Source organism: Eucyclogobius newberryi, unplaced genomic scaffold, assembly GCF_026437365.1.
Source record: "Eucyclogobius newberryi isolate DKJ021-1_F unplaced genomic scaffold, fEucNew1.0.hap1 SCAF_286, whole genome shotgun sequence".
Classification (NCBI taxonomy): Eukaryota; Metazoa; Chordata; class Actinopteri; order Gobiiformes; family Gobiidae; genus Eucyclogobius; species Eucyclogobius newberryi.
In genome coordinates, this window is record NW_027315930.1 from 72,501 (window position 1) to 82,500 (window position 10,000).

General features: G+C 42.8%; 1 protein-coding gene across 1 annotated transcript in view; it reads left to right on the top strand.

Annotated features, from left to right (window-relative positions):
* LOC140373034 (DNA-binding protein SATB1-like) overlaps positions 1 to 10,000 on the top strand; it is a gene marked incomplete at its 3' end in the record, with an annotated part of 91,700 nt that overhangs the window by 67,670 nt on the left and 14,030 nt on the right. The window contains exons 6-7 of the mRNA XM_072459862.1: positions 3,711 to 3,822; positions 8,255 to 8,332. Coding sequence (XP_072315963.1) covers positions 3,711 to 3,822; positions 8,255 to 8,332 — 190 coding nt within the window. The remainder of the gene's footprint in view (positions 1 to 3,710; positions 3,823 to 8,254; positions 8,333 to 10,000) is intronic.

Sequence of the window (10,000 nt, forward strand, 5' to 3'; positions counted from 1 at the left end):
TCTAATAAGGCATGCATAAATTAAGACTAATAGCTAATCAAATAAAATGAGGATAACACACTCCAACACTGTGTGTCCTAAAAGTCTTTCACATCTCCTGTTCTTTCCCCTTTGCCCTTTCCCAAATCCTGTTTACAGTGCGCACAGTGGCCTGTTCTGGGCCTGTTGTGTTGCATGTTGCTGATTGTGAGCTGGCAGCTGGCTGCCCACACTACCTGTTCTCTCTCTGTGAGGAGAAGATGTGCCGAGCCGATAGTCGCCCAGCGCCACTTCCTGCCTGCGCCGATAAGCTTTGTGCTGCAGATGGCTATCACTTAAAGGCTCCAACAGGCACCCTCCTACCTGTTGACAAGCCCCAGCCCCGGCCCCCCGCTGGCCCGGCTCCGGTTATCTGCTCCATTTCACTTAAACGTGCCGCAGCCAGATAGAGCGACGGCGCACACTGTTGTTGTCATCGTGGACGGGCTCGCACACTTGCACGGAGCCGGCCCCCTGCGACAGCCACTGATGTAGTGAGGGAGCGGGCTGATTAATGAGCAGCGTTTATTAGAACATCTGTGAGGAAGATGGCAGAGGGAGAGGAGAGGCAGCTCCTGGTTGTTGCCTGGAGCTGCCGGAGAACACGTATACTGTAAATAAAAGATGGCAGCCTGGAGGAGAGAGGCTTCACATATACTTCACTGAGCCAATCAGATGGAAGTGAGGCCCAGGTTCCACTGCATTTTTGGCCTTCCCTTCTGCGTGGTGTAGGAAGTAGTGTCTAAAATATTCAATTCATCGACTGATTGTGGCTAGTCGACTATGAAAAAAAATGGTTGTAGTTTGATCATTGTGTCCGTTATCTGGACTGTACAGACTCTTTCAAAAGACATTTTATAAAGACAGTGGCATTGAGTCAAAACGTACAAAAAGAATCAACTATTTCATACAATTTAGCCATCAGTCACCATCAACCTTTATTTGGTTCATAATATATTTTAAAAGTCTCAATGTACAATGGAAATAATGACTATAATGAGTCAGCTTTGTACCCTCATGAAAGTCACTCCTCAGACCAATTTCAAGTGAATTATTTACATCTTGGCAACTTTTCAAACTGAATTAAGTGACCAAATGACCAAAATGAGTACGCAGTTGTTAAGGATTGTATTGAACATAGTTACTGACTGAAAAGAAAAGGCCTTCAGTCGAGTTCAGTCGATTGATGGTGTCTTTAGTTATCAGATTATTTTATTGGGTTCATTGATCATGGACCACAACCGAAAGGAGCTCGGAGTCAATTCATTTGAGATGCAAGTTTAGTCTGCCATTTCACACATGAATACACCGTTTACTCCTAGTTTTCTGTAACTTCAGATCAGATACGTAACCTGATCATGGAGATACTTCATAGTTTTGAGATCTTTTGCACAGAAATGGATGTGTGGCCTTTACACAAACAAACATGTCATTTCCACGCACGCTGAACGCTGCCGTCCTCCTCTATGTCACGGCCATATTTCTCACGACTAGCGCCAAGTTATTGCACTCTACTCACAAAGCACTGCTCTTAGCCGTCTGCAAAGTTACGGTGAAAAAGTGACATGATATTTTTGTCTCCGGCGTCACACTCGGGCCCTACAACTCCTCATTAACACCGCCTCCCGCAGTACCACCTCCGCCCCTGCGCTCCTCCAGAACATCGCCCAGGTAGACGTGAACGCGCCGTCCGTCTCCGTGCTGTCGTGCCAGAAGGTTTCCGCGCCGCAATCCTCCCAGCGCATACATTACAGAAAATGATAAAGACGGCATACCTGTAATTTGAAAACAGATGGTTCGCCTTCTTTTGAATATTTATAACAATCAAAAACAATTTCTCCTGCACCAACCAGCACAATTTGCCTGGAGGCCAGCAAGGTGTTAAAACATTTATTTTAATGAAACTGGCAGGGGAAAGAAAAAAAAACAAAACACATCTCGCGTCTTTGTTTTCCCTCCGCGCAGGAGGTCGGGAAGAGGAAGGCGAGGGCGCGGCGTCGGCTGAGGGAGCACGGGCTCGTCAAAGCCATACGTACTCGCCGCCGCCGCCGCCCCTCCGAGCGCTTCACTCCGCGGTGTATTTAACAGATTGTATAAATAAAGGAGCGAGGAATAAAAGAGGTTTATCTGTTTACACGGGGCCGATTCCCCAGATGCTGATAGTCGCCGGCGTCGTTTTTGAAGGTAAATATACCGGCGCCACCTGCTCTGGAAGCTCACGACCCGAGCAAAAACCAGCCGCAAACTTCCAAGGCATTTGATCAAACAGGGCGTCGCCGAGGTCTTTGAAACGAAGAGGGATTCACGCTTCATGACATTCTTTTTCCTCTTTTTTTTTCATGCATTTACAATTTCCAAGGTTCCGCTGTACAACCCGTTCACAAACCACGAAGCTGGATTATCGTGATCAAAAACGAAACAACACTGGGCCTTTCTTCAATGGGGCTTCATCAGGACTAGTGTAAGACCACCCGGGCGTGGCACGACGCAGGATGCCCGCTCACGTTGGCATCCTTCCCTGATAATTGCAGTCGAAAGTTTGAGCAGAAGGGGATTTTAAAGCTGCACTGTGTCACTTTTCTGCTGGAGGGTTCAATACCTGCTGTAGAAGATTGGCATTAAACAGGTCCGTTACAGGTCAGATCCGTGGAGAGTTGACTGTCAGAAGGCATGAATAACATCTCTGTGGAGACCAGCAGACAGAAAAGTAACATAGTGCAGCTTTAAGGAGAACGCTCTTAGATGGCAACAAATCAACCGTTTAAAACATTTATTTCCACAGTGAGATACGATTGTCACAATGAAATGTTTTGCCTCGATGAACATTTTAGAATTGTCACAAAGATATCATGATTCGTTATAGTTGTTTTTAATATGTCATGTTATTGTCGCTTCAATATTTATTATATATTTGTTTCCGTGCTCGGGTGGGGTGCACGGGTGGGGTGCACGGGTGGGGTGCACGGGTGGGGTGCACGGGTGGGGTGCACGGGTGGGGTGCACGGGTGGGGTGCACGGGTGCGGTGCACGGGTGGGGTGCACGGGTGGGGTGCAAAGGCGGTTAGCGCTCTTGCCTCCCAAGAAGGAGATCATGGGTTCGATTCCCAGGCCAGACCAACATCACATGATCTCTGGGTGGAGTCTGCATGTTCTCCCCGTGTTATCGTGGGTTCTCTCCGGGTTCTCCGGCTCCTCCCACAGTCCAAACACATGCATGTGTGAGGCAAAATTGGTGACTCTAAACTTGTGACTGAATGTGAGAGTGAATGACTGTCTGTAATGTCTATGTCTCTGTGTTGACCCTGCGATGAGTTGGCCACTGTCCAGGATGTACCCCGCCTAAGGCCCAAAGTCACTGAGACAGGCTCTAGTCACCTGCGACCCCGAAAGGGAACCAGCGGTAGAAAATGGATGTTTTTCTACTGTGACGTTGATAATGAACATTTATGAAAGGATGTTCCAGCCACAAAGGACAATATTGTAGTATTGTAGTATTCTCAGGATGAATACGTGGAGGTTCCTGTGACTCAAACAGCGCTCACGCTCTGCTCTGCCTTTGTTTTGAACACAGACACTGCCGTAGCTCACGCATGCCTCCCCGCTCCAACACACTGTCATATCATCGTGTCCACAGTCGTGTGACGCACAATGCCAAACTAAAACCCTTCTCCCTCTCTCTCCCTCTCTTTCAGAGCATGATTTCCTCCATCGTGAACAGCACTTACTATGCAAATGTGTCGGCGGCCAAGTGTCAGGAATTTGGGCGCTGGTATAAACATTTCAAGAAGACAAAAGATATGATGGGTAAGCACAACGCGGGCGACAATGGCCACGTTTGCACCAGCGCACACCGCCGTACAGTTTGAGCATGTGGTTATTAACAGCAGGTTAATGTGCACATTGCTGTTCCACACAAAAGTATATTTGTCCTGATCAGACAGTGGCCGTGTCTCGACAGGTTATGCCAAGGCCTTAGATCCAGCTCTATATAAGTTACATCATACAGTGTAAGACCAACTACACCTTATGTATGGGACCTTTAATCCTAATACAGTGTAAGACCAACTACACCTTATGTATGGGACCTTTAATCCTAATACAAGAGACTTCCAAGCAGACATAATTGGGACCCCGGGGTCCCAAAAAACCACGTCATGAGCTATTTGAATCTGTCATGATGTTTTTCTGGGCTTTTTAAAGACAAAAATGAGCATCTCTTGCAATCAAGTCATTTCTTTGTTACAGATGTGAAATAAGCATTATGTGTATTTCCTCCTCTAACTCAGAAACAGCACTATATTCAGCACATGCACGCGCCCCTCGCCCGCCTCCTCCGCTCACACACTCCCTGCACTTCATCTTGTATAAAATAGTGCTTAAGTAACAAACACAGTAAAGCGTGTTGTGTATCTGCAGTGCATATTATATACAATCTGTTGTGCTGGGGCTGGGGAGGCGGGGCCTGAGGAAAGGCCGCTTTTACTTCAGTCTCAGCCCAAGACGTCCAAGAAAACAGTGATAGAAAATGAAGTTGAGCTTTTTATTTGACGTTTGGTCAACTTATGTTGATATCCCATTTACAACGACAATAGTTTGATATTCAACCTGACGGACTGAAGTCATCATTTCTGTCACAGCTGAACAGTCTGTCCATGATGGAGAATTCTTGGTTAATTTAACCTCTGTTCCTCTCTCACAAACCCAGAGGAAGTTTAAAGCATGGAGAAGAGTTTGTGACTCCATGTGTCGAGCACGTTGTGTGGACACGAGCACGTTTGACAGGAGATAATCATTTGAGCGCATCTCTAAATTTCGCATCCAGACAGAATTAGACAGATGACGATGAAATCAAAATCGCCAATTGAGTTGCCGCTGTTACTAAACAGTCACTGCAAACTTCTGTTTTAAGAAAACTCTTGTTGTACCTGTAGTTTAGACAGATTCACTGTAAGCAGCCAAACAATCAATTGCACATCACATTCATTATGTGATTGTTCCCGAGAACTAAAGGTTAAAGGACAAATATTGTGCATTTTTTGGATTGTTAACATGCTCTATATATATATATATATATATATATATATATATATATATATATATATATATATATATATATATATATATATATATATATATATATATATATATATATATATATATATATATATATATATATATATATATATATATATATATATATGTGGGTGCACGGTGGCAAAGGCGGATAGCGCTCTTGGCTCCCAAGAAGGAGATCATGGGTTCGATTCCCGGACCAGACCAACATCACATGATCTCTGGGTGGAGTCTGCATGTTCTCCCCGTATTATCGTGGGTTCTCGCCGGGTTCTCCGGCTCCTCCCACTGTCCAAAGACATACATGTGTGAGGCAAAATTGGTGACTCTAAATTGGCCCTAGTGATTGAATGTGAGAGTGAACTGTCTGTAATGTCTATGTCTCTGTGTCAGCCTTGTGACAAGTTGGCCACTGTCCAGGGTGTACCCCGCCTAAGGCCTGAAGTCACTGGGATAGGCTCCAGTCACCCGCGACCCCGAAAGGGAACAAGCGGTAGAAAATGGATGGATGGATATATATATATATATATATATATATATATATATATATAGAGTATATGTATAGTTTTATAAGTATATGTATAATTTATATTTAATTTGTTTTTGTTCCAAAACAAACTAAAGGCGCTCAAGAGCATGTTTAAAGGCTACTAACAATAAAAAATAAGCACAATATTGAAAAAAATTACATTTGGGTTTTGGTTGCTGAGGGAAATAAACAGTTTAAGATAAACATTTTTCAATGTATTTCAAGCTGGCCTCTCACTTCCGGGTCTCAGCACACTGTTGTACTGATCGTGATTAGATGAGAGACATTTGGAGAGTGTTTTTGAGGCTCGGAGGGAGAGGACTTTCTAAATAAGTTTCATCAATGGAGCTGCTCCAGATGTGTTTTTGATGAAGAACAATGTTAGAACAGGGTTTAAAGTGAGAAAACATCACCTTTGCATCATATGTACCACAGCCCATATTTCAGACGTCTCTGATTGATTACAAATGTGCACATGGAGCAGAATCCTACTTTTTAAAACTATATTGTTAATCTAATACTTCACAATGAATCGCAACCACATAAAAAAAAAAATTGGTCAGCAACAACACCAGGCATTTTTGAATTAAGAAAGCTTTATTGATTGTCGTATACTCTCAGAATCTGGCACTTCTATCTGTCTGAGTCGCCTCTTCTACTGCACTCACTCCTATGTCTCCATGTCACAAACTGTCCCAGGCTGATCCGTGCTGATACACCCCCGACTCTTTGTTCTCCTCGCACACTGCATCACGTTATCTAATCATTTGCGATTGCACAGTGTGTAGCCCACTTTTATCTCCAATTAATCTATTACGGCTCAAACAGCAGCAAACCGAGGGCCCTGACTGCTTTATTTGTTGTTTACGCACGAAAGTCTCCAGTTTTCCACCAAGAAAAAGACTGAGAAGACTTTAAGTAGCCACCGCCTCCTTCTGAAATTCAATTAGATCCGTTATCAACATCCCCCACGACAACGCATGCTTTATATTATCTCTCAAAAAAGCCCCTTCGACCCACCAGGAAATAAGGTTACATAATTCATACACAAGATAGCAGCGCGATCGGAATCAAACAACCCTCGTAACCAACACCAGATATTAGCCACTGCCAATCTGCCCAGGGATCTTTCTTTTGCCTCGCCAGTTTGTTCGCACTCTGATAACACATATTCTATCAAAATGTTTTACAGCCTCCATGCGAATTGCTCGTTGTGATCCGATCTTATCTGATGTTTAAAAGAAAAGAAAACATAGTCGAAACATATGCCAGGAACATTTATTTACCTCTGAGGATTATTTAACTCACTCCCACTAGTTTTCTGTGGCTGCTGTTTCCTGACTGCGTTCACCAGTGACAGGCAGATCTACCAGAGGGACACAGAGGGGGTAAAAGTACAATTACCTGTGGATAAAAGGACTCTGGTAAAAGTACTAATGAGTATATGTACTTCAGGCACAAAGTTAATACACAAGTTATGAGACCCTGTTCAAAATGAATGAATTCATGGGCTTTATAATAATAATAATGATATGGCTTTAATTAAGTAGTAAAAGATATTTTTTTAAACTTAAAGGAACTCATTTTTCCCTACATTTGAAGGAATGTTAAATAAAAAGATGGCCGGTGTGACAAGTAAAGAGAAGAAGTACAAATTACAAGAAATTCTAATACAAATAGCTAAAAAATCTGTATAAAAAAATGTCTGATATACATGTTATTATTTATTTAGCGTGTGAGTGCAAAGTTGTAAAATATATTTGTGGGTTTTGCTGACAACAGCGAGCCAAATATCAAGTATCGGTATCGACTCAAATGATTCCATGTTGGTCCAAGACCAACATGGCCAAGACCTAACCCCGTCTTCTCTCTCCCCTGTACGTGTGTGTGTGTGTGTGTGTGTGTGTGTGTGTGTGTGTGTCTGTGTGTGTGTGTGTGTGTCTGTGTGTGTGCGTGTGTGTGTGTGAGTGTGTATGTGTGTCTGTGTGTGTGTGTGTCTGTGTGTCTGTGTGTGTGTGTGTGTGTGTGTGTCTGTGTGTGTGTGTGTGTGTCTGTGTGTGTGTGTGTGTGTGTCTGTGTGTGTGTGTGTGTGTCTGTGTGTGTGCGTGTGTGTGTGTGAGTGTGTCTGTGTGTGTGTGTGTCTGTGTGTCTGTGTGTGTGTGTGTGTGTGTGTGTATGTGTGTCTGTGTGTGTGTGTGTGTGTGTATGTGTGTCTGTGTGTGTGTGTGTGTGTGTGTGTATGTGTGTCTGTGTGTGTGTGTGTGTGTGCATGTGTGTCTGTGTGTGTGTGTGTGTGTGTGTATGTGTGTCTGTGTGTGTGTGTGTGTCTGTGTGTGTGTGTGTGTGTGTGTATGTGTGTCTGTGTGTGTGTATGTGTGTCTGTGTCTGTGTGTGTGTGTGTGTGTGTGTGTGTCTGTGTGTGTGTGTGTGTGTGTGTCTATGTGTGTCTGTGTGTGTGTGTGTGTGTGTGTGTGTATGTGTGTCTGTGTGTGTGTGTGTGTGTATGTGTGTCTGTGTCTGTGTGTGTGTGTGTGTGTGTGTGTGTCTGTGTGTGTGTGTGTGTATGTGTGTCTGTGTGTGTGTGTGTGTGTCTGTGTGTGTGTGTGTGTCTATGTGTGTCTGTGGACTTTGCAGGCATGCGCCAACCTTCCCAGCTGGAGGGCTACCTGGGGACGTGTGTCCTCCGAGAGAGCCCGCGTGCCAATGCACTAGGTACGACATGGCCTTATGGCCACACACACTCACTCACATGCACTCACACACACACACTCACACACACACACACTACTGCATTTTGTAAAGTATATCACAATATGCATCACTTGTGATATTGTGAGGACTAGCGTCAAATATACTTTTTAAAACAGTTATGTCTTCATGTTTTCTGCAGAGAAATGGAGCAAAGGATCATGGTCTATGTAGTACTTTCTGTTTTTTAGCTGCTGTTGCAACAAAATGCATTTAATGAATGGACCTTATTCTATATATTGTCAGCCCTCGATATTATTGTGAGACTTTTGTGTGGACAAATCAACAATACAATGTCAGTTATTGTTAACATGGTGAACATATTCCTGATTTATGAAATCTAACAGGAATATCTCATGCAATGATACGGATTAATATGGAGATCTAGATCGATATTGTTATTATATATAAACTTTATTAATCACAAATGAAATTTGACAGCTGCTGTCGTACACAATCAAAGCATCATTAATCTTACATCCATCATGTGTTCTTGGACTGCATCATCTTCTGTGTTACCTGCCGAGGGACAGATGGAAACTAGCATGTTTGCTATAATATGACATATTTACACATGTGTTCATTAATATGTACTGTCCCCATCAAATAAATACGAATAGTAAAGCAAAGAAGATTTATATGTGAAAAGCACAAAACATATTCTGTTTAGATGTATAAAAGAGGTTGTTTTCATGTTATAGTGTTCAGTCTGTTTTGCTCCAGCACAGATGTGTGCTACCTTTATCTAATAGAGCATTTATTCTCCCAAAGCATGAAGTGTGCCGTTAGCATGCTAATGTTAGCGTTACCGTGACGATAAACTCTGCTCTGGCTCTTATAAACCCATCAGTGCTGGACCTCTGCAAACAGGTTAAAATCAAGTACTTTTGTTTTTCACACTTTTAAGATGGTAAAAGGTGCAACACCTTTAATGTCACTCATACAACACTGAAATATACTATAATATAGTAATAAATAATAATAATACTATAATATGGAAGTCAGTTCAAGTCAAATGAGTTGTTTTCTTGATCATTCCAAACTAAACAAGTCTAAACCTCTTGGACACTGCAGGAGCTTAAAGGAGCTGTTGTCCCTCCTCCTCCTGTGGCACCACTCACAGAAGGTGGAGGAGAAGGTGGTTCAGCTGAGCGCGCTCTAATGCTTTGAGGTTCAATAAACAGCTCACAGCACTTCAGAGTTTAATAGAGCACACACAGACGAATTAATCACCATTCACCCTGCAACACGCACGCGGCTTCCACAGGCTTCTCTCCGCCAGCAGCAACACAACGTCACAGGAGAAATCATCTGACCAAAATCCTTTATGTTGTCTTTTAATAAATGCCTTTGAATTATTAGGTTCAAATGAAAAAACTAAACTAAAACAACTAACAAAACTAAAACTAACCCAGGACAAAACAATAGTCTTTCTTTAAAATGGGTTTTAAATGGTTAATTGCTATGGCAACAGTCATTCTGAAACCCACGGATTGTTCCATTACAATGATTTCTTTTGTACATTGAGACTTTACATGATGAAATCACATTATCATAGAGTTAAATGTTGCTAATGTGTATTATGTTAAGTGTATTATTGATGGAAATCAGAAATCCCATTTTTAATCTGTT